This window comes from Lepidochelys kempii, chromosome 2 (genome assembly GCF_965140265.1).
Source record: "Lepidochelys kempii isolate rLepKem1 chromosome 2, rLepKem1.hap2, whole genome shotgun sequence".
Taxonomy (NCBI): Eukaryota; Metazoa; Chordata; order Testudines; family Cheloniidae; genus Lepidochelys; species Lepidochelys kempii.
In genome coordinates, this window is record NC_133257.1 from 6,542,534 (window position 1) to 6,568,241 (window position 25,708).

At 48.6% G+C, this 25,708-nt stretch overlaps 1 protein-coding gene across 4 annotated transcripts in view; it reads right to left on the minus strand.

The window, feature by feature from the left end:
• ADGRB1 (adhesion G protein-coupled receptor B1) overlaps nt 1–25,708 on the minus strand; it is a 372,262-nt gene that overhangs the window by 116,616 nt on the left and 229,938 nt on the right. For all 4 annotated transcript variants that reach the window (XM_073329984.1, XM_073329983.1, XM_073329982.1 and 1 more), the window contains 2 exons: nt 24,649–24,751; nt 23,353–23,396 (listed from right to left, as the gene is read on the minus strand). In XM_073329984.1, the coding sequence (XP_073186085.1) occupies nt 23,353–23,396; nt 24,649–24,751 (147 nt within the window). The remainder of the gene's footprint in view (nt 1–23,352; nt 23,397–24,648; nt 24,752–25,708) is intronic.

Genomic DNA, 25,708 nt, shown 5'->3' on the forward strand with positions numbered 1-25,708 from the left:
TGGCAACTGGATCTAGAGAGCAGAGAAGCTCCTCAGCCCTGGATGGTGTAAAGGGTCACATCCAAACTCTGGGAAATCTGCCTACTTCAGAGTTCCTTGTACCTTGTTTCTTGTACGTCTAGTGCTGGCCAGTGTCAGACACAGGGTACTGGAGTAGATGGGCCATTGGTCTGATCCAGTCTGGCAAATCCTATGTCCCTCTGTTCCTACCTAAACAACTCAAGCGCACAAAAACGAACATGTGCAAAATCGAAGGGATACATGCACAGGCTGGGTTGAGGCTGCTTGGAAAATCTAGCCCTGCATATTGCAACAATCTAACTATTATGTACATTTTACCCCTGAAATCAGAAAGGTTCAACTGTGTCAGAGGCCCCATACTGCAAACTGCTAAAGGGGATTCTCCTTTCCCCAGAACTGCTATCTCTTTTAGAGCAGCAAAATTGTGTCTTGTAATGAAACATCCAACAGACACCCTGTCTTACTTTTGGGAAACCTAGGATGGGGCTACGGGGTGGGAGAGTTTTTTATTTACTGCTTTTGGTTTTTAAAAAAGACACGCGATCTTACCGTGGCTTTCTAACATAGTGATACCGCCTCCCTGGTGATATAAAGTCCTTTCAGTCTTTGTTTGCACCATTCCAAGAACTGTTCTCTTCTGGCTGATAAATGCACTTGCTCGGTAAAGGTCCAATAGAGAATATGACCAGCATTTTGTGCAATCAGAGGGAACATTAGGCCAACTACTGAAAAAGCAATAATCCCGATGATCAGAACCTCCTGGGCTCATCCAAACTCTAGTAAAGTAAATGGGTGAACTCCCATGGACCCCAGCGAGCCTTGGATGGGGCTACAGGTGGATAAGGGGGACATCAAGGAATTGTGAGATAGAAGGACAGGGAAGCACAGCAGCAGCTCTATAGGCAGGGAGGTTCAGATCACTGAGATTCTTCTTTATCGTATGAAGGATATTCCTGTGTGGTCAGTGCTGCTTTCAGTCTCTTTGCCATCTGTTTGCTCTGCGATCCTCAAAACAAATTCCCCACACGGGCTAAGCACAACATTGCCAGGACGGTCAATCCCGCGTGGCACTTTAAACTGTCTTTTCCAATTTGTGTTTCATAAAGCGTTGGTTTCCAGTTCTGGAAGGTCATTCGATTCTCGTCTCCGAACTGCTGAACTGCTTCTTGCCCTCATCGTTATTCTGCATTTGTGACTGCGCCTGATGTCTGACACTGGAAATGTAAAGAAAATCCACGGTGGGACTGGAAGGATTCAAAGTGGGGCTGATTCCAATATCCCTTATGCCTGGTGTAATGCCAGAGAACTAATGGAGTTACTCCTGATTTACATCGGCCAACTGAGAAGAAACCTCTGTGAATAACAGCAGATAAAATGATGCACTAGTGTGGATGCAGCCGCACCAAGGGGTGAGCCAGATGCAGTAGTGTTGTGGCAGACTGACTGGTGAATGGGACAGATGCACTAATGCTGATGCAGCTAGCGCTGGCTTCCGTGGATGTTAATTTCACCCCTCTTCACTTGCCTGGGCCCTGCACCCCAGGGAGAACACCCCTTTAGAAAAGAAGGCGGTGTCACCATTGCAACTAATTCTTGGGGCTTCTGCCGGCGCTTATGTGGGGGAGGCAGCTTTAGTCTATGGCCAGGGCTCCAGTGGACTGAATCAGCTCCCTCATTGACCAGCCTGACCATGGCCCGTCTCTTCAAAGTGGCACCCATCCTTCGGGCTGCACTAGTTTCCTTCTTCCCTCCCTTCCCCCCTGCCGACCACGCTCACGCTACTGTGCTCTGAACAGGTATTTAGCCACATGACTGGCGTGAATAGGATTCCCGGGGGCAGGGTCTGTTCCACCCAGCTGCAGTTCTTTAGGCACAGCGAGGTCCCCATTGCAGGATATCATGACTCGTGGCTGAGGATATGTCACCCCTGGCAGCATGCAGGCAGGAGGCTGAATTCGTTCCCCTTAACTCCAGGCCCCACCCAAAGGAACAGTATTCTGTAATGATTAAACCTTCATGACAGAAGCTTCTCTGGCTGAGTGACATGCTAAACCCCAGGCATCAAAACCCAGGATCTTATTTATCTACATCTTCCACCGCCCTGCCTGGCCTGGAAGGACGGGAGGTGACAGGATCATTCCGTCTCCGGGCCTATCTCTACTGATGTGAGCAATCAAGGTTGCCAATCAGAGGCAGTTGCAGGGTTGGGCAAACTGAACTGAGACCCACCAAATTCGTTTCGCGCGAGCTACTGAGCTGTCACTGGATTTACACAGAGGATTTCCTCCACAGCTGGGTCCCACCAAACAGAAAGCAGGTGCTCCACAGATATGCAAGAAAGACATACTTGCACCCAAAATGGATGGAGAAGAAACTAGGGGCTGCGTAATGCAGTGCCTCTTCTTTCTTCAGTGTCCTCTGACTTGAGATCACATACGTTTTGCACTTCAGTAAAGCAGCTGAATATGGGGCAATCATTTCCTAGCCTTGCAGCTGACAACTTATTTAATTCAAACCAGTCTGGGCCTGATTCTCTCCTCCCCAGCACTTTGTGTAGCCAGCTGTACTCGAGCAAAGGGAGTGTAAGATGCTCTCAATCATTTTAAAACCATTTCACACTGCAGTAAATGACAGCCCAAGGTGTAAGGCAATGGAGAATCAGGCCTTGTGGGCTCGCAGTGGCCTCTAGCCATCCATCCTTTCCTTCTACTTTATCTCTCTATCTGGTTTATAATACACACTGGAAACGCACACGAAAAGAATTCTCTAGGTAGCATGGCATGCTAATTTCATCCCCACCTCCCAGCATGCCTGTCCCTGCAGCCGATCAGATTGTTCAAAATGGAGATAGATGTTGCAGCATCTGTGCAATCTTTCGCTAAACTGTCAGCTGTGTTTCACACCCTGGCGTTAATCTTTGCTGCAGTGATGAATGTCGGAGGGATCGGGAGAAAATTCACCTACTGTCACTTAGCAGGAGGACACCCTTTCACTCATTTAATACCTGCCAATGACATGGCAGCAGAGAAGAGGAGGCTCCTAGTTACACCAATTTGCATGGTCCTCAGCTGGAAAGGGCATCTGCTCCCCCATGTATGGGATGCAGCATCATGAACATCCTTTCACATGAATCTAGAATCGCGCAGCAGAATTCACCATTACAGATGTAGTATCTACTGGATGCACTCATCTATCTAACCATCTTTCCACCCATCCTGATCACCCATTTCATCATTTGTATGCTGCACATCACCATGATATTTAGGTGCCAGATACACACATGGCCTCCGCCACCCCCTTTCCCTGGACAGCATGCGAATGAGTAATAAAGTCCTGTTCCTGCTTCCACTGAAGTCAACTGCAAATCTCCCAGGTTCCAAGTCTACCTCACATGGCCCTGCGGGAAGCACAAAGCTCCCGCTGAAGTTGATGGGAGTCATTTGGATCTTGCAACATGCAGATCAGGCCCCTAGTGAGTCCAGTGGGAGCAGGACTGAGCCTGCCATTAGCTGGTTTGGTGTCATCGATCGCTTGCTTGGTGACTTTGAAGTGCTGCAAGTCACTTAGCTTTTTCCTTCAATGACTTCTAAGGAATTCTCAGACACAGTGTTTATAATCCCAGCCTCCACCCAGTGATCCCAGCTGCCTGACTTCCTAAACTTTGCCAGTAAAGCCACGCTGGTATAGCTATGCCAGCAAAGTCTCCTAGTGCAGATGCAACTTGTACCAGGAAAAGCGTGTTTTTGCCATTCTAGCTATACCCATTCCCTGAGGGAGACAAGTTCTACCAGGCAATGCGCTTTTTTACTGGTATAACTGTATCTGCACAAGGGCTTTTGCTGGTATAGAAATGCCATTAAAAAAACTCATACACACCGAATCTCATATTGCTGTACCAGTAAAAGTCACTAGTGTAGACCTGGCCCAAGTGCATCGACACTGACTGAGCCGCGAGCGTCTACAAGGAACAGTGCTGCGCTGGTAAGCCCCTTGCGATTGATTTCCTTGAAGCATCACCATGGTCAGGAAAGCAAAAAGAGCACTTTCATATTCAACCAGAGCCAGTGGTGAGAGCACTGGACTGGACACTAAATTCCATTGACAGTCGATGGGAGCTAGACTCTTAAGTGCCTAAATCCCTATTGAAAATTGGATTTGTCTCCTAAATCCGTTAGGTGTAGTGACACTGAGCATAGCAACATCTAATCCTTTTAAAAATATGGGCCTTAACTGCTCTGTGCCTCAGTTTCCCCATCTGTACAACAGGGATAATAGCACTGCCTTGCTTCACAGGGATGTTGAGGATAAATACATTAAAGATTCTGAGGGGCTCCGATACTATGGGACATATAAGTACCTTGGGTAGTCAGATATAGCACAGATCTTCACCCTGTATGTCTCTGAGTCTGAGTAGGGTCCTGATTATGACAGGGGATCAAGCTGCCAAGCTTGAACAAATTTCCAGTCACCTCTGCTCTGGCCCCTCTGGGGGAGGGAGAGAGGAGAGTTATGGCAAGTTACACCAGCTGAGGATTTGGCTGTTCTGTGTATGTTTCATCTCTTCGTATCATCCTGTTGGTGCTTGTTCCCAGATTGTTTGCATTAGTGAATAACTCCTTATCTGTAAAACTTGGCAGAAATGTCTTCCCTCCCCCATAAATATAAAGCTGAGACCATGTCTCTGTTCCCAGCTAGGGCTCTGATCCTGCAGTGAGATCTGTGCAGTCGTTCCCCTGTGATTGTGCAGAGCCCAGGTGACTTCAATGAGCTCCTTGTCCGAGGAAGTGTCTGCCCATGGGGAAGTAAACGGCCTGCTCACAGACCCACAGATCCAAGAGCAGGATCAGGTTCCTTATTTGCAGCTCAGAGTCAGAGATTTCCCAATGTATATTTCAGGTGCTCTGTGCCACCCTTGAGCTGCAAATGTCACTTGGCAAAACATCAGCTGCATATCTGGCACCAGGAGTTACAGATTAAAATAAATAACTAGGATAAGAATATTACAGCATTAATTATTATCATGGGCCAAATCCTTCTTGGTACTGAGCCCCTGTAGTTCTCACTGCCTCCCAGGAACGCTGCATGTGGTCAGCAGATACTCAGAGTTTCTGAGGGTTTGGTCTATTATTAAATAATAAGAATTAAATTTAATAAATAAAGCAAAAGCAATGTTTACCCAGATGCTTTCCCCCCCGTAATTTCAGGATGCCCTGTTCTCTTAGCGAAGGGTATGAGTAACTTCCATCAAGTCACCTGGGAGGATCTTGTGGTCATTGGGCGGTTCGCTCGAGGTCTACTAGTGTGGTTACATGTTCAGCTGCGTGTGTGTGTTCTTCCTGTGTGCTGCATCAGCTCTGCGCAGATAGCCGGCACAACAGACTTTGAGCGAACCGCCCAATGGCCACAAGATCGGTTAAGGTACGAAGGCGCGAGGACAGGTTTATTGCTAGCAAAGCACGGTAATACCACCTGGTAGACTCTATGAGGATACTAAGACATGTATGCCCATAACAATGGATGCAGCTCAGCAAATGGCGGGACTTTCCATTCCCCCCTTGGCTATTACTTCCTCTGAGGTACATCTTTATACCCTAATACAAACAAGTTAGTACTGCCTCTCACATAGTTAGTCACTGCCTCTTGATGTGGCTACTTATCACCTTGTACATGTTGGTTTAATTAAAACTTTTTTATTATGTACTGTTATCCTAACCTTATCTTTTAGAAGGGTTCAGTGTGTTCCTGTAATTCCTGGGGAATGTTTTTGTACCATCCTTGATATCAGGGTCTTCTGGTACCACTTAATATCAAAATGCATTTGCGTATTTTGTAACTAGTACTTTTTATGTGTGTCTGCAATATTAGCCCTGTTCTTACTACATTCTGTAAGAAGGCCCTGCCTCTTACCAGGCCTCTAATACAAGGGCTCATGTCTCAGGCTCTCTTCCTACTACAGGAGGCAGTGGGGCCCAGTGGATAGAGCCCTGGACCAGGAGACTTGTGTTCTTCTCTCGGCTCTTTCACCAGCTTTCTGGGTGACAGCGGGTGAATTGGGCTCTGTCCCTGTTTTCCTGTCTAAAACATCGGGATAATGATATTTTGAAATCCACATCACAGGAGCTAGGTATTATTGTTATTGCTGATTTCTAGCATTGTAACCTGGGCAAATTTGCTGTGAGTCTAGTGCACAAAGTTGGTGAGACTGGATAGCAAAGAACTGGAATCTTTGCCAGCCAGCCAGCTGCCTCCATTCATAACAACATCAGAGAGCAACTATGTGCAGATGTATCTTAGATTAAATCTAGGCACGCACGGGGCCACGCTCATCCCTACTGTAACTCCATTGGCCGCAGCGGTGTTACTTCGGGGATGGATTTGTTCCATTGCTCTTACCGAGGGACAAGCGGCAGATCCAGGCTGCCAGATTTACTGTCATACGAATGTGGAGGGTGTACGTTAAACAACCTTGAACGGCAGCTTTAGCCTGAAGCAGAGGCCAGCTCAGGAAGATTAATACGCATCATTCAGGTGGTCATTATTGTAATAGGATCAAAGTATTTGCAAAGCATCGGAAAGGGCCTTGACAAGTTTGAAAATCATTACATGCAGCGTTACCTCTCAGAGCCCTTAATGAGGCCTTCTGGTCTCACTGTGCCAGTTATATTTCTTCCTATAGCTACCGACTGAGGGTTAAAGTGAATTCCAATAAATACAGTGACCAGGGCAAAGAGGAACTGTCCTTTCAGCACCAAGCATTCATTCTCTCTGTCTCAGGGCTAAGGGCTTTGTCTACTAGGCTTTCTCCCTTCTAAGAGAACTCGGACGTGCCCACCCTGTACGTTTTGATGATCTTGCATTCACGCTCCCCAGCAATAGGTCAGCTGCCAGACAGCTATTTTCCCTGTGGTAGCAAGAGCCTGCTGGGGCTAGATATTGATCCAGCTGTCAGAACTGGCTCACTGATGCATGTATTCTCTAATCTACTTTGCCATTCATCTAAGAAGCCACTTTTAAGCTAATGTAGCTATCAGAATACATGGTCTGCTCTGTTATATTATGTTGTGTGATGTGTTGTGTTATTTTAGGTTTCAGTTAGTTAATGATTGTATTGGGTTCTGAATCTGAAAAGTCAGACTTGAGTTCTATGAGAATAGAATAGAATAGAATAGAATAGAATAGGGATTGTGTTGCTTGCCACTATTCAAATAGCAAATAAGATGTGATGGGCAAAGCTAACAAGGTTTGAATTGTAAAATAAAGTTCAGATCATAACGTTCACAACTTCAGATCATAAAGTAACAAAAATAATAATTGAATAATAATAATTAGCACTTATATAGAGCTTTTCATTGCTAGATCTCAAAGCATTTTGAAGGGATTGCTCAATATTATTATTGCCATATTCTAGACAGGGGAACTGAGACACAGAGCAGTGACACAAGTTGCCTGGGATCACACAGTAAGCTAATGATTGAGAGAAGATTAGATGCCAAGTATCCTCATTTCCCAGGGCACCCTTTCTTGTGATGGTTTAACAGGAGATTTTATTCCAGGCTCCTAACCAGAAGCAGGACAAGCAGAAACAAAAGAAAAAGAAGTCATTAAAAAAAAACAACAATGCACGCTTTTCCAGACCATCCAGAAATTTTGCTCGCAGTTTGTGTGGAAAGATCAGATTTATCCACACCACTTGCCCCCTCTGTACATTCACAACCAAACAGACATGGCTTTTGTAAACATTTCTCTGTCTCCTTGGACTTTAGCCTAGACTTGTCTTCACTATTATGAAAGATGTATTTAATGCCTATAATGAAAGAAAAACTTATTTTGTTGGTTCTGTCTTTTCTTTTCACCTTCATAGAACTGTATTCCAGCATAACGTACTGTAGTGTCGTTGTGTGTATGAGTATGTGATATTGCCCCCTAGTGGCTGGTCCACAGAGAAGATAAGGGACCCGCTGTGAGAAAACCTGGATTTGTGCAGGAAATAGCCCAACTTGATTGTCATGCACATTGTGTAAAGAGTTGTCACTTTGGATGGGCTATCACCAGCAGGAGAGTGAATTTGTGTGGGGGGGTGGAGGGTGAGAAAACCTGGATTTGTGCTGGAAATGGCCCACCTGATGATCACTTTAGATAAGCTATTACCAGCAGGACAGTGGGGTGGGAGGAGGTATTGTTTCATATTCTCTGTGTATATATAAAGTCTGCTGCAGTTTCCACAGTATGCATCCGATGAAGTGAGCTGTAGCTCACGAAAGCTCATGCTCAAATAAATTGGTTAGTCTCTAAGGTGCCACAAGTACTCCTTTTCTTTTTGCTGTTATAAAGGAACTAAGAGCACTCTTCTTTAGCTCAACTGGTAGAGGCTTGTGGTTTTAGAGCTAAAGAATGAAAGGTCTAGTCCCAGTTGCACTTGTACATGAGTTTTTAGAGCAAACCTGGCCCAATCCTAGGTTAATTTGTGGTTCTGGACTGAAACTATGTGAAATTCAGGGATTTACTGGAAAACAAGGTGAAATTTAGCAGTTTCAATTGCATTGACCCGAACCCCAAACTGAAGGTGAGCAAATGCAGGGGAAACAAAGACACACAGAGACGTGACATGTCTAAGCCTTCACATTCAAACAGTGTCAGGAATCAAACTGAGGGCACTATAGCTTTAGGACCTCGGCTCAGGCTCCTAGATTACACTGCCTTTCCCTATGGTCGATGTGGTCATTCCGTTCCTGGGATCTAGCTCATTCCAGTGCTGGCTCCTCTGCTGTGTTCAGCTCATGGGAGAGACAAGGCTAAGCTGTGAAGGATCATACATGGACCAGGTCTTCCCCAAAGCTGAGGGTGTTCGGATCTGAGGGTTTGGTTCAGCCCAGAAAGATGAGGTGAGCTGTGAAGCCCTGCTCTTGATCGGAGCTACTCTGAAGTGCAGGGTTGTAGGACCTGGGGATTTGGTTGCAATGTAACAACTGCAGTGTGGCCACTGATGAGACAGGCGGTGACATTTGGCTTGGAAGGAAGGAAACCCTGGTGTTGCTGCTAATGGGTGCCGGGATCTGGATTTCAGAGCCTCCATGTAAATACACGCAAAGAGCTTTGGTCATTAGCAAACAGAGCCTTGGCTCCTTAAGCCCTAAGATCACTAATCTGCACTCACACATGTCCCACTGAATCTGACCAGACTCCTTGTGTAGGTCAGGGTTCCTGGCATGAATACAGTAGGCTCACAATTAAAATGAAACACATGGAAGTTGAATGAGTTTATTCTTGAATCTGAGCCCCTGGAGACTTTTGCCTGTATGTGAGATGGAGAAAAAGGTGCTGAGCAGCCCCAGTTCCCCCGAAGCCAATGGCAGTTGCATGTGCTCAGCACCTTCCAGAACTGGGGCCTCAGGCTGCCTTAAGTATGCCTTACATATGAATTGCATTGGCTACTGAGTGGTTAGAGGTTAAAACACATGAGGGCAGGGATGCAGTTTTCTCCCAGTCCCCTTTTCTTCGGCTCTGAATGGCTGTGCCTGGCAGCACTTGAGGCTGTGAATCAGTACTCACAACCGTCACACAGAGACCATTGAAAAGCAGCCTGCAACGGATTACAAATTCCCAGCACATACCAGGTAAACCGCACAGGCAACAATGAGGTCCGAGCAAGATGCAGAAGACCAGTGCAGTCTGTACCAGAGCTCGCGAACAGTCAGAGCCTCCCTTTCCCCTCGTTGAACCAACTCCCTCGCACGCTTCTGCCCTCTTGGCCCAGGCTGTGAAAGGCAAGTGACAGCTGGGGCTGCCATCCTGTGCCACAGAACATAATCAGCTGGCCTGATTCTTCTCAAACATGAAGCCACAGGGGAGTGTGTGACAACACAACTGGTCCCTCGGAGCCACCAAGGGGCTGGGAGGAAAAGGACACTGCACCTTAAGGACACACATCAAAGGGACAGGCCCATGTACACACACGCTCTCAGGAGTGCACGCATCATACACACCTGGACGCTCGCCTGTGCACACATACAGCTGTCCAGATACCCACACCAGGACATATGCATGCTCACAGGCCTAGGTGCATACCCCCCCAACCCCTGCACACACACACTTGAACTCTCCTGCACACATGGGCCCCGTGCAACCCACACACCTCCTGGGTGCGGTGCTCTGTCCCATCTGGTGGCACCGAGACCACTTAGAGATGAATGAGTCTGCTACAGCCTTAGCTAAGGGCCACAGGGCTTTTAGCTCACGCAACAGAGACTTATGCATTTAGCTCTAGAAGTCCCAGATTCGATCCTGCCTGCTGACGACCGGGGTCTGTCGGCGTTACACCTGCGCCCACGCCCACACATGCATGCACACGCGTGCGCACGCTCACACCTGAATAACCAAGCACTGAGACAGCGGCATGCATGCACCGCGTACCTGGAGACCCACAAGTGCACACACCCATGAATCCTGGCTTAGGCAGCTACCCACAGACATGCACACACACCTGTGTACACAGGCCAATGCCCCCCCCCACACACACACACATCCATCTGCTCATGGACACACAGGCACATGCAAGTGTGCCCTCAGCCATGCCATTGCCATGCACTGTCACGGCCTTTAATCATTGGAAACCCATCAGCGAACCTGCCCCATTCAACGAGATGCCCTCCACCTCCGTCTTCCCCTTAAGGGGAAGGTTTCCAGGCCTCCTCCCATTGAATTATGGGAGCTAATTTATTCCTTCTGGCAGCCAGTCACTGAGCCCCTCCCAGATGACCCTTATGGCTCTGTGCAGCAAAAGGGGTGACGTGACCCATAAGCCTGGCGACCCTTAATGAGCCCTATATATCTGGCGCAAATGGATACCCAAGGCCCAAACGCTGGATGCTTCCCAAGTGCCTCATAAAAATAGCCCTTCCTCGCCCGGCCCCACTCAAGAGCGTGGCCAAGGTGGGGAGAAGCACTCAGCTTCCTGCTGCAACAAAGGCAGCACTGGAGAGAGAGAAGCAGGGCTCCGTTCCACCGGCCACCTGCTTTTGCGCTGTGGTGATCTGAGTGGTGAGTCCAACCACCAGAGCCCCGCTCACGCTGAACAGAGGCCATGGCATGGGGCTGTTGAACGGAACAAGCCAGCCAGCTGGCTCGCTGCATTGCTAACCAGCCAAGAATCAGCAGGGCTGGCTTGGCCTGCACAGCCCATGAAGGGGGCTGAGAGGGGTCACGCCGGAATGGGGAAGAGAAGAGGAAATTGCTCTCACTCAATGACTTGGAGGGAAGCAGGGGGAGACAAGAGTGTTTGATTCAGACCCTTTGAAACCTTCCCCATCTCCACTTTCCCCTCTGCCTAGTGCCATTCACCATGGTACATTTGGCAGGCAGCAGATGCCCTGTATTGTGCAGCACCTGGTTCTCCTACAGCCTGACCTAGGAAAGGCGATAGAGAAAACCCAGTTTCTTCTTGTAGGCCAGAGGTTCTCAAACTGGGGGTCAGGACCCCTCAGGGGGTTGTGAAGTTATTATATGGGGGGTCACAAGCTGTCAGCCTGCACCCCAAACCCCACTTTGCATCCAGCATTTATAATGGTGTTAAATATATTAAAAAGTGTTTTTAATTTATAAGGGGGCTTGCTATGTAAAAGGGGTCACCAGTAATAAATTTTGAGAACCACTGTTGTAGGCCATTCCCAACCCCTGGGACAATGCTGGCTAGCGAAGATTAGCTAAGCAGGGGCTGAGTCACTCCTTTCCAGGCTGGAAGGTAAGCCGAGGATGCCTTCCTCACCCATATTTGTGAGCGGTGGTTTATATTGTACATCTCAAGTCATGCTAACAAGGCAACTGAGGCTCCGCTGACTGGCAGCACCTGTTCTTTGCAGCGTTGGTATAGCTAGGATGACCAGGTGTCCCAATTTTATAAGGACAGTCCCGATATTCAGGGCTTTTTCTTCTATAAGTGCCTACTAATCCCCACCCCTCTGTCCTGATCTTTCACACTTGCTATCTGGTCAGCCTAGGTGTAGCTGTGTTTGGCCAATGATATGAGAGAGACAAGGTGGATGAGGTCAGATATTTTACTGGACCAACTTCTGTTGGTGAGAGAGACACGCTTTCAACGAGCTACACAGAGCTGGAGAAGAGCTCGGTGTAAGCTCGAAAGTGCATCTCTCTCACCAACAGAAGAGGGGCCAAGAAAAGTTCTGACCTCATACATTTGGTCTCTCTCTGGCAGCACCTGTCTCATTCAACTAACAAGCCCCCCCGCTCCCCCCCAAGTGCAGGGATGGTCTTGCGCTAAAGACACGGGAGTGGAACCTTGGAGATCTGGGTTCAAATCCCAGCTGTGTCACCAATCTGTTGTGCAGCCTTCAGCTAATCATTCGGCTCTTCCTAGGTTTTTGGGTGCCCAATTTCCACTGAAATCAATAGGAATTAGGCACCAATAAATACCTTTGAGGAACCAGGCCCTACCTCCTCTGTCCCTTAGTTCCTCACCTGTTGTGAGGGTCAACTCATTAATGCTGTGGAAGGACCTAGGCAGACGTTTTCTCATGCTCCCCCTTGCCTGAGTTCTGCTTTAACCAGATCACCTCTCTCCTCAATAGCACCATGACATCAGGTCTACCTGCGGCTCCCAGAGCAAGCCATCCGCTGAGCTGACTGGGACAGCAGCAGCTGCTACTGGTAGTGCAGATGTCCTCCGGCATTCCCAAGTCCTCTGAAGAAGGCAGCATTTGCAGCTGGGGCTGAAAGCTAGAGTGCTAACAGCTGGTGTGAGGAGCAGGCTGCTGTAGGTTCCAGCTAGGGGCAAGGGGGTGTTTTCCCCCCAATATATAACACAGCCAGGCAGAGTTCAGAGGGAATTTGTGGGGAGGAGGCTGCATATGCAGCCTTCACACTGCCCCACTCGGCTTTATCCTTTGCAGTACAGTCTCCTGTTACCTGGCCACGTCCTATCTCTCCCTCATCTCCTGCGCCCATTACACAGCCCTAGCCCCAGTGACGCTGCCCAACCAGCAGCCATGTAATTGAAGAGACCTTCCACTCCACAGCTAGGATGCACAGAGAATCCTCCTCCATGCCTGGCAGGCTTAGGGCTGGATTGCAGCCACCGCCAGGGTAATTCAGGAGAGGAATCGTGTCTGTTCCCGTTGCTCTGGGGTGTAGGGATCTATTGCTGGCAGTGAATGGCTGTACTCTCCATGCCAGCTCATAGCTGGTGGCTGACATGTCGCAGGAGGTGAAGCAGAGCCTCCGCCCAGCCTCACCCACTCCCCATTCACCAACAATGGCGGGGGCGGGGGGGGGAGCAGGCTCAGCAGCGAGCTGGTCTTTACAAAAAACCTCTACTGCACGTGGTTAGACAGCTGGGTAAGCATCTGTGTGGAAGGGGGTGGGGGGAAGCTGCAAGATCATGAGGGACTTCAATCTGAGTGACAGATGCTGGAGCTCTCCTGCTGCCAGTACTAAAACATCCTCGGCATTTCTAAATATTATAGATGACAATTTCCGAACTCAAAAAGTGTTGCCTCCAACACAGGGGAACTCTACATGAGAGCTTACCTTGTCAGATAAGAGGAACTGATCACCCGAACTAAAAAGGAATGGTACAAGTGTCATGACTTGAACATATTGGTAATGTGCAAACAGAATAACATTCAAAAGAGTGATAGATATACTTGGTACGTTAAAAGGGTCAGTTTACAAAGCTGAAAACCCTGTTCTGAGCCAAATCAACTGGGAGGAAGAATTTAAACAGAAAAATGTGAATGAAAATTGGGAATTATTCAAGAATATTTTACGAGATGCCTCAAAAGCCACAATCCCATAGTCAAGAAAGGCGGCCATAATGGTTAAAAAACTAATCTGTTTTAGAGCGGAAGTGAAGGCAGCTATGAAAAATAAAAATTCAAGATATAACAAATAGAAGACAGGGGAAGTCCACAGTAATGACTGTAAACCAGAAGGTAAGTATTGTAGAAAATTGATAGGGGAAGCAAAGGGAGACAAGGAGAACTCTATGGCCAGCAGAGTTAAGGACAATCAAAAGGAGTTTTTAAAGTATATTAGGAACAAAAAGAATCCTAACAACGATACAGGTCCATTGCTAGATGGAAATGGTAGAATTATCAATAATAAAGCAAAAAAGGTAATTTGCATTAAAGAGTTTTAAAAGAGCTCTGAGGAGCAAACACGACTGTTAATATTGATTTTCAGTAAGTCTTGGGACACCGGTGAAGTTCCAGAAGCCTGGAGGAAAGTTAATGTGCCAATATTTTAGAAGGGCAAATGGGATGACCTGGAAAATGTTGAACCTGTCTGTCTGATAGCAAATCAAGGCAAGATACTGGAGTGGCTGATATAGGGCTTGATTAATAAGAATTAAAGGAGGGTAACACAATTAACATGGTGTGGTGGGGTAAAGCCCCAGTCATACACGAGAAACGGTTAAAGGCCCAGTTAGTCATATACACTTCACCTGGGTGGTAATTAGGTAGTTACTTGTCAGCCAGAGAGGGCAGGATGAAAAGGCTCAGGTGATAACACGACACCTGGGCCTTATAAAGAAGCTGAGAGGGGTCACTCAGGGAGAGAAGCCACAGAGAGGAGACGGGAAGGCTGGTTCCTGTGAAGGAGGGCAACCCTGGATATGTCTACACTGCAGTCAGACACCCTTGGCTGGCCCATGCCAGCTGACTTGGGCTAAGGGGCTCAGGATAAGTGGTGTAGACATTCAGGCTTGGGCTGCAGCCTGCACTCTGGGACCCTCCTTCCTCACAGGGTCCTAGAGCCTGGGCTCCAGCCCGAGCCTGAACGACTACGCTGCGGACCAGCTGCGGGTTTTTAATTGCAGTGTAGACACACTGTGGCCAAAAGGGTAATGCGACCATTGGATACATAAACAGGGGAATCTCCAGTAGGAGCAGAGAGGTTATTTAACCTCTGTATTTGGCACTGGTGCAATCACTGCTGGAATATTGTGTCTGGTTCTGGTGCCCACAATTCAAGAAGGATGTTGATAAATTGCAGAGGGTTCAGAGAGGAGCCACAAGAATGATTAAAGACCTAGACATCATGCCTTATAGTGACAGATTTAAGCAGTTAAGAGGTGACTTGATCATAGTCTATAAGTACCTACATGGGGAACAATCTATGCTAATGGGCTCTTTAGTCTAGCAGAGACAGGTATGATAAGATCCAATGGCTGGAAGCTGAAGCTAGGCAAGTTCAGACTGGAAACTGGGGATACATTTTTTACAGTGAGGGTCATAACCACTGGAACAATTTACCAAGGGTGGTGGTGGACTGGCATTTTTTAAACCAAGATTGACTGTTTTTCTAAAAGATAGTCCAAGCAGGAATTATTTGCGGGAAGTTCTCTGGCTTGTATTAGACAGGAGGTCAAACTAGACAATCACACTGGTTCCTTCTGGCCTTGGAATCTAGGAATCTTAGGATATACTTTCAAAGATCCTAGCCTGATCGACTCCAAAGCAAACACCTCCAAAGCAGAGGAAGGTATCAGAGCTGTTGGCTGACACACCAGGGACAGACCAGGGACCTCCAGAGCTAAAAACAGGAGCTGCTAAAGCTCTGTAGCTGACATCCATAACAACCCATATCCTCTATGCAATGGCACGGGGGGCGGGGAAGGGGGAGAACGTCACTGTATAACACACTTAAACTTCAAACACAAAAACCCACCGCCCAAAGTTCAGCCCCAACGGTGCAAGTTTTCGACAGCTACAACAGGGTGCAAGAATGGAAACAATTGTGTAACATTAATTGGGGTGCTCCCTGCTGCTCCCACTGCAAGACACATGGCGTGGGGTTTTCTAAAGCACCCAGCACTGGGCTAACCCTGCTTCCTGTCATCGGGGGTTAAATCCGAGCCCATCATTACACAAAAGGGAGTTCTGGGGACAGGGGTTGTTGCTGAAGACAAGGATTGCTCCAACAGATGACATACATTACACAGGCAATTATGCATTCAGGCAGCTTCAAAATAGGTATGGTTTTTCCTTTGGAGATTCCACGGCCTGTACTTGATAGGCTGAAGAGGCTGTCTTGCAAACACATGCTAATTTCTGAGATCCCAGCAGAACTCTGCCAATGCCTCTCATGACTGACCTGTTGTGCTGTGCCCCTTGCTACTCTGGTCCCAGCCTCCCCTCTGCCAATGCCCCCCAAGCCTCACCTGCAGCATCCCCTGCCATTCCCGTTATGGGGCTCCGCTCATTTCTACCAACATACCCCGTCCCAGAGCTACACTGTCTCTGACGATTACACCACACCGATCTTTCCAAGGCACCTCAATTCTACTTTGTAACACCCGCTCTTATTCCAGCCCTGTGCTCCCACGCTCCGAAAGGATTGGGAACACAAGTCTGCACTTCAGTGAAGTTACTATTTGAAAAGAACCCATGTTCAAGGCCTCTAGCAGGGGCTCTGAACTAAATCTCAGAAGATATACATTTCCGAACCAGAACAGGCTGATGGTCCATCTCCTCCGGCAGCTGCATAAAACACCAGGTACAATACTGAACCACGGGGTCAGATTTCTTCCTGACCCCAGGCTCTGGAGGAAACAGGTTTGATATTTTTCTCTTAGCTTGCCGAGCTGCAGAGCTGCCCTTGTTCCTATAAATGCCTAACCTTAGCCCACTGGAGGGACCTTCGTAAAAGGAAGATCCTCATTCCAAAAGTTATATAGGTTAAAGGCTTTAAGTATTGGAACAGAGGATCTTCCCCAAGGACAGATGACAGCGTCCTTGAACTAAAACCATGCACTCCTAGCGCACCTTACCTTCAAAGCACTTTACAAACATTTTTTAAGCCTGCCAGCAGCCCTGTAAAAGTTGTTATTATCTTACCACTCACTGGCTGGGAAAACAGAGGCACCGGAAAGTCAGGGCTTCATTCTGCCACCCTTTCTTACTCAGAGCAGTGCTTTACTCCTCGTGTAGTCAGACTACCAGTGGAAGGGAGGAAGAAGGGGTCCCTAAGTGACTTGTCCAGGATCAAAGAACCATTCTGCAGCACAGCCGGGTGTCGTACCCAGGAGTCCTGGTGCCCAGTCCCCAGCGGTACTGGGAACCAACACTGCCAGCCCACTGATACTTTGGCCATGGAAATGTAAGCACCAGCGGTTTCCTTCTCACTGCCCTTCTGCAGCTGTGGCGGTGAAGGCACTAAAAAGGAGGAGCAAAGGGAGGTGGAAAGTAAATTCCCTGAATACAGAAGACAATGAACAGAATCCATGATGACTCCATCCATCAGCAACCTGCGTCCCGTCTTAGAAAGCAAGAGAGAGAAGAACCTGCCTCAATTTTAACTTGAACAGTGCTGCTAAGCAGCTAATAATTACTTCAGATGAATGCCCCTGGAATAAAGCCAGCCAAGCCCAAATCATTCCGCAACTTCAGCTTTCAATTTACCCAGCTGTTGCCAAGCTCATTAATCACACTCGCTGCACCAAGCACAACAAAAATTAGCATGTGATCTTCTCCCCTTTCATGCTTCAAGTGAAGGGTTGGGGCCCCAGTGGGAGCTGGGTGGGTGGGTGACTAGTGGGCCTCGCAGACAGTCACCCAAACTGGCTAGGATTAATAAATCAAAAATCCGTTATTAATAATACAAGATTAAATATCTATCTAAATGCAAATGAACTAACCCTGGATTTTTTTTTTTTGTATTATTTAAAGTGCCCTGCCTAACAACTCCATCTTGGGGAAGCAGATACACAGATGACAATTGTCTGCTCTAATTGCAATTTTACGGTTCAACCCTTCATGGTCCATGGATTTTAAGTGGCCTTTAAAGGGCCACTGTCTGGCTTTGGCTGTGTTTTAAAGCTCAGCTGGCTGGTGCCTTACGCAAGGACTCTAGCAGGGAGTTTTTTTGATTTTTCAGGCGAGCCTGAAGGGGTACCTGTTAAGTCACCAAGTCTGCAGGTATAAACCCAAAAGACCATTGACTGCTGGTTTGCTTGGAATAAAGAGGGGAATAAAGTGAGCTGGATTTCTTTGAACACTGGGCAAGGATGTAAGACTAGCATCCACCAGAAAGAGATGGTTGTCTATCTACCTAGCCATCCTCAAAGAAGTCCTCGAGCTAGCTACATATCTATCCCCATACAACCCCTCAAGCAAGCTACCTACTTACTTATCCCTATACATGCCCTCTTCATTCATCTATCTATCTATCTATGAAAGACCAGGTGAGTGAGGTGATGTCGTTTATTGGGCCAACTTCTGTTGGTGAAAGAGGCAAGCTTTCAAGCTCCACAGAGCTCTTCTTCAGGTCTGGGGAAGGTACTCAAAGTGTCACCGCTAAATACAGCAATACTGCAAATATCTATCAATTATTTTTGGTGTCTGTCCTTCTCCCTATATTATTGGCCTGATTCTGAGCACCAACAGCTCCCACTGATTTCAGCTGCTGTGTCAGGTGCTCAGCACCCTTCAGAATCATGCCTTACCTCTCTCTCTTTCGCTCTGCATTGTTGTGTGCCCATGACTAGAGCACCCAGGGTAGGTAGAAGCAGGCTGTAGATCAGCGATATGTGAATGTTTTAACTCCCCTGCCCATGAGCAGTTCCTAGGCTATTGCTCTGGGGGGCTCATCTCATGCCGATTTTGCCCTGAAGCCGGGGGAAGTCCTATGCATGTAGTGGGAAGCAGAAGTGGGCCCAGAGCGTTTGCATTTGTCAGGAGCACACCTTTCTTCCCCAGTGAAACATCTCCCAGGGAATCTCTATCTGCCTTTTCGTTCTTGGCAAATTAAGCACCTGATCCAAAGTCCACTGAAGTCAAGAGGAGTCTTTTCAATGCCTTCCATGGGCTTTCGATCAGACCCTCTAGCCCCCTGCTGGAGTACTGGTGTAAGAGGATGTGTGTAGACCCCAAGAAATCTCTTCCAACAACAGGGATGTCAGGGGCCCACAATGAGGAGTCAGTCAAAACCACCCTCTGCATAACTGTAGGATGTTTTGGGAGAAGCAAGGCACATGAGTTTATGTTTAGGAGCGAGGATGGTGCCCTGCAGCAATAGGCGAGCTGCCAGGAGCTGAGAAACCCTCGCAAATCCCGAGTGAAATAGGCATGGAAGCTGGCAGTCTCAGGGATCCAGCCCCCACAGCCTCCTGATTCACAGGATGAACACTGGCGAAGGAGTTGTCCACTTCCTGAGCCAAAGAAAGACCAGCTGCCCCAATCTTGACATGTGAGCAAAGCTTGGAGAATGCTGAGTCAGCCCCCTATCCTAAGGGAGGGGCATTTTCTGAGGGCACGGTACCTGGGGCCTGGGGTTTGACTCATGATTAGACGACGCCATTGAAATGCTGCAGGAGGGGCAGGTACCGGATGCAGAAAAGTGAAAGTGTCTACAGTAGAGAGTATCGGGGCCCAGCCATTGATATTGTGCGTACCCTGAAAATCCATAACCCTGGGGTTAGCAGAAATGACTGCCTGGCAGCCCTCAGTCACACCTGGGGAGCTGAGGGCCTATATTTTAAGTTCCAGTGTCAGCCAGCAAAGTGAGAAGGTCTCAGCCTGTTTACAGGGGTTGGAGAAACTACTACAGAGAGCTGCCGGGAAGGGAGAAGTGGCTCTTAAGTGACAGCCCAAAGTTCAAGAGGGACTTTATATAATGAACTGATCCGTATCACGCTTCGCCTAATGGAGAAGCAACAGTCCTCCAAGTTACTCCCAGCTGATCGAAGACATCTGAGAGGAGGAAGAGAAGCAGGTCACCCAGGCCAGCCTGCACAGTACCCCTGAGACCCCACCAGCACCCTGGTCGTGAGCACTAAAAAGGAATTTACACAAGACAGAACCTGTTGTGGGTCACACACATTGTTCACGTTCCAATAGCACCTAGATGCCTTCACTGAGATCAAGGCCCCTGGTGCTAGGTGCTGTGCAGACATTAACGGATCACCACACGTGGGGTCAGGAAGGCATTTTCCATCGGCTCAGGCTGGCAGTGACCATGGGTGTTTTTTTGCCATCCTCTGCAGCATGTGAGTGCAGGTCACTTGGCAGGATTAACTGGGTATATTTCACTGAATAATTCTCCTGCCATTCTGGGGGCCTCAGGTGCACCTCGGTCCCTCCTATTCTCTGCAGGTGGCACAGAACAGTCTAGTCTCCTGTGGGCTGTGATACCTTGGTCTGATTTTGGCGGTTGCATTTAGTGTGTGGGTACAGGGTGGTGGTGGTGGCCTGCAGCCTGGGTGATCTAGTGCTCCCCTCTGGCCTGGAACTCTAGGACACATGCTTAGAGACAGTCCCAATCCCTCCCGAGCTTGCAGTCTGAACAGACAAAGGGGGAGAGAAAGGAAATAGTAGTATTATCCCCATTGCACATATGGGCAACTGAGGCACAGAGAGATTGAATGACTGGTCCACGGTCACAGAGGGTGTATCTGGCAGAGCTAGGAATCGAACCCAGGTGTCCTGATGCCCAGCCCAGTGCATTTACTAGAAGACCCTCCTTATACTTTCACACTTGCACAGCACTCCTGTGAGACCACCCAGAACCATTATCCCTATTAACGCAGAGGGGGAAAAGAGATGCAGTGACTTGTCCAAGGCTACAGTGAGAATCTGCGTCAGAGGCAGGGTTAAAATTCAGGCTTTCCTGGCTCTGAGCTCGGGGCTCACACCAACGGACCATGCCTCTACCACACTGAAAGCAACCACCTTTCCCAAAGTATGCTCCTAACCAAACTCAGACCACTGGCCACCCATCGACAATCAATTACCTATTGCCTGTAAGAGAAGCAGTCACACAGTGTGATTCCTTTAGTCTATGGTACCTGCAGTGGCTGCAGTCTATGCACAGAAAACCCTCAGTGGCTGTAGCTGCAGCAGAGTGAATTTCAGCACCTGCTGCTATGGGGATTTTCTTTTCCTTTAAAACAATTCTTGGGCTTTATCTAAAACACAATCAAAGTGCTAGACTGTACTGTAGATTGATTAACCTTTTTGGTGCTGCTACGTTATCAGAGACCCGGTACATGCTGCCTATACCATGAACAAGCAGCTAACTTTGGAAGTATTAACCTGAGGTCACACAACTATTGTACTCATTAGCAGAGCCAGGGAAACAATGCAGGAGTCTTTGCTGCAAACAATACCATTGTCAGAAACAGCTGTCCAAACCCTTTGAAGTTCAGGAGTTCAGCTGAAGTTTGGGGTGAAGGGTCAAGCCTCAAGGACACAAGAGGACATGGGTTACTTGGAGAATACTCCCACTGCAGAAACTTTCCCAGGCGTCATCAAGGGCAGCAAACCAGCCTGAAAACGTGACACAAACAGCTTCGCAGCTCCTTCTGCCGGCGCGCACACAGGCAGATCTAGCTCTGGAATTTCCTCCAGTTGTAGACTTCTTGGAACTTTTCACCAGTTTGGCTTTAAAATGCCCTTGGATGAAAACACAATGCACCAGGGCCTGAGAAACAATCTTCCAGCCGGATGGCAACAAATCTGTTGGAGGTTCTGGAATATAGTACTGATAACAGACCCCCCAAGTTAGCACCTAGAGCATGCCTGCTTAGCTAACGGCACATGATCTGGTGTGGCGGAGTGAAAACACCGCTAACATAGGAGCTGACAAGAGACAGGACAGGCAGTAGAACAAACTGTTCTGGTCTGATCACTTGGTGGGCCGTGATCTGAAGCACCTGGATGGTCCAAGGAGCCATACCCGAAAGGCTGTCTGAGAGAACAATACTGCCTTGAACGCTGCCCCCATCTCAGCTGCCTTCGGCTTCATGGCTGTCCCTGCCGCTTCCAATTTCTAGCTCTTCCCCGTTCTAATCCTTGGCCCTGTCCCATGAGTCTCCAGGTCCGTAACAGAACAACCACGATACCTGCACTGATGCAGCCCTTCCCAGGATCAGCCGCATTTGGTCCCAGGATCAGCCGCATTTGGTTGTTCAGGCCTCTGCCGTGCCGACAGGTGGCATTGCTGGCCCGCCAGGAGCATATTAACTGAAACGCCACAGCAGCCCTCCCATCTCATCACATCAGGGCTACACTGCACTGCGGCTCCAGGTTGCCCTGAGGTACACTGGGGTGATTTCACAGACGTGCCTGAAGGCATCACTGGGTTCATCGGATTTAGCCTGTGTATTCATTTGTGCTAATCATTGTCCAACCAGAAGTGTATCAGCCAGCTGCAAATGTGCCTAAGTATATGTGACTTAATGGAGCCTAATGGGGGAAGATCAGAATTGTTTTCAAGATGATGATAATAAATAATACTAATAAATACAGAGCTTTGTACCAGCGCATTTGAACCCGAGTGAAACTGACTATAAACAGAAAATGAAACCAACCGACCAGCAGACTGAGACACAAAAATAAACCAGAGAAGTGGCAAAAAGTGCCAGTGAGTGAGATGTTTCTGATTCTTTTTGGGTTTGTTCACAATCAAAGACATTTTTTTCACCAGCTACTTCTTATGATAAAGATGCTCTGACTGAAACCTCCTCTCCCAAATTGTCAGTCCCAATTCCCTGTGGCAACTATCAGGTTTTTCACTTAGCTGAACAACAACACATCAGGAGACCCTAAGAGAGACCCAGACAGGGCTACAGATAACATGATTCCTCAGAGGACTCATCCCACCACACCAGACCAATGCACCACCTACTTCCATATATTGAGCCTTATTTTCAAAACTGGCCTCTAATTTTGGACTTTTTCGGTGCCCAACTTGCACTGACTTTCAGAGGGTGCTGAGCACCTACAATTCTGGCTCAACACCTCTGCAAAGTCAGGCTCAACATTCTTCATCCTGGGCACCCCAAAAATAGAGGCACTCAAAATCCGAGGCCGCATTTGAAAATTTATGGCCAGTCCCCAAAGCTCCCATGGCAAATGCAACTGCCTCTCTCATAGCGGGAAGCTATTCTCATCACTGCTTGGAGGCTTCACACCGTGGTGACAGACACAGCTCGATGGAGAGACTGGAAGCATTCTGCAGAACAGCAGTGGGTCAGAATCGGGGTCACACTCTGAAAACAAGTGATCTACAGCCTTCAAATATACGACTTATCTCCATGATGTTTCTGACAAAGAAAGTAACGGACTAGCAGCAGGTCCTTATCTGGAGCCTGCTTGCAAGGCTGTGAATGGAAATTGCTGAGGGAAGTGGGAGAAAAATCTCGCCTTCCCTTGCCAAGGAAGCTGACAGACAAAGCCAGACAGAGCTGAATGGTGAGAGTGAGGGGCCCGAGACAGTGACATCTCATCAGCTGCCTCCCAAAACAGACACACCCTGCCAAGTCCCAAAGCTAACGTGCTCCAGAGGTGAGAAGAGCAAATCAAAACCAGCTGGACTTACACATAGGCTTCGTCCCACAGGATGCAGGTCTGGTTGGTGGTTCCCTGGCAGGAGAGGAAGAAGAAAGGGGTGGTAAGGGAAAGAAAAGGAGATTACGGCTGTGCTGCCAAAAGGATATCTACAGAATTGACATGGGCATGGCATTGAACATGGCATTAACACACAGTGGCGTTCCAAACATGCAGTCCTAGACATGTGCTCTCTGCATGGCCATCTTCTGCTGTGGCTCAGAGGCCGGGGGAGAAGTGGACTGTACCACTCCCCAGTGATCACACTCACAGTCATCAGAGCATCAAGCAGGGAGCGTGGCTCATTGTCTGATAGATCCTCCCCTTCTTCTCCCCACCCAGAATCATATCTGACCCTCTTTTGTTGGAGCTGCGGGGCTGCCTGTTCTCGCTAGCCTCAGTCCTGCTCCCGCTGAAGTCCATGGGCTGCAGTGGCAGCAGGACCGTGTGTGTGTGGTATGAGTCGATCCTGGGGGGGAACCTCTGGCGAGATGCCACATGCCCTTGATGCCCACTGACGACAACGGGAGATTTACCGTTGCCTGCGTCAGGGCTCGAGCCAGGCCGATGCTGAGCGCTTTCGAAACTCCCCCCCCCCCCCCTGCAGGATGCAGGAGTCCCATGCGGGGGCTGTAAGGGGACATCCAGACTGGGAGCCTGGAGGCACAGATTGGCTCTCAGACATGTAAATACCCTTCCTGTGCATCCAAGGCCTGACTCAGATATCCTGATCTGGCAATGGACTTGCTTTTAAGGAGCCAATGAAAACAGCAACCCGCACTTCTCTAGCATTGCCTGAGAATTGCAAAGCCCTTTGCAAACATTCATGAATAAAGCCTCTGCCTTGAGACTGTCAGTATCATTAGTCTCATCTTCTGAGCAGGGAAACCGCAGCCCATAGAGGCTGTGACTTGCCATGTCCCATGGTGAATCGGAGTCAAATCCTGGGACAAGACCCCCTGTTCTCCTGAGTCCTGGTCCCATGCACTAACTGTTACATCGCCTGCCTTCTGGGTTAGGGAAGTGGGTTGTGTTCCCTGTAGCGAGTTTCACTGTGCAGTCCAAGTTCCCAAGGACAATCATGGGGAGGGAGTGACAGCAGGACACCAACGCCAACCTAACTTCACTGCGCCGGACCTGTGACCCACGAGCCTGGGCTAGGAGACGACAAAGGGTCTGGCGGTGATGTTCACAGCCCATCCCCTCCAGAGAGGCCTGCTCGGCATCATGCTATTGTCGACACCCAAACCAAGAGCGTAACTCCTGACGCCGAGGGCAGGGGACTTACATTGTACAGGTGGGAGAACTCAATCTCCAGGGGCGTGAGCAGAGTGCGGGGAGACGGCTTCACGGTCACAGAGATGACTTTGGAGTTCAGCACCGTGGCGTTCCTGGGGAGAGAAGGAAACCAGCACTTTAAAGAGGATGGAGACAGTTACACAGAGAGAGTCCCACTGGGCTACCTGAAATAAGCCCAGCTATGACCATAGCAGTAGGCTAGGAATGGAATCGGTCCAATCCATGTAGACAGCATCCAAGGCACTTCCTGCTGACAGACCCCGCCCCACTGCTGTTCCACAGCCTCTGCCAGATCCACTGAGCTCCCTCTGGAACGAGAGCTGCGTTCTACATAGCAGGGATAGCAGGGCTCCCTCTAACCAACCAACTCCCTGGCACTGACTCGGGCGGCTGCATTAGCCCTTCTCCTGGGACTTCAGTAGCACCAGCTACCCCCGGATCTCAAAGCCCTTCGCTGAATCCATGAACCCTCACCTCGCCTTGGGTAACGGGCGTGTACAGTGTTGTCCTCAGATAGATGGAAAAATAGAGAAACAAGGGGAGTGAGGTAAAAGCTTTTATTGGACTGGATGAGAAGTCAGAGGCCAAAACTTTCAGCCTGGGGTGTCTAATGTTAGGTGCCTAGACTGACATTTTCACGAGTGACTCGTGATTTGGGGGGTACCAGTTGAAGATGCCATAAAGGGGCCTGATTCTTGGAGGATGGGGGATCAGACGTTTCTGAAAATCAGGCCCCTTTAAGGTGTCCCGAGTTGGGCACGTAAAATCAGAAGTGAATCGTGGTCCTCATGTACTAGCCGGGAGCTGCAGTGCTCAGGTGAATCCATAGTCATCTACCTTCAGACAACCACGTCTGAAAACACTTGCCTAAGAGACTTGCCCATGGTGGCACAGCCAGGAATAGATCCCAGGACATTCCCAGTCATCACTGCACTGACCATTAGGAAACACTCCCTCCCCATTCTGATTCTCACTTATCCCAGGCATGTTTGAAATCATTTGCTTCTCATCAGGGTCTTATTTTCTATTTACCCAATAACGATTGGAAA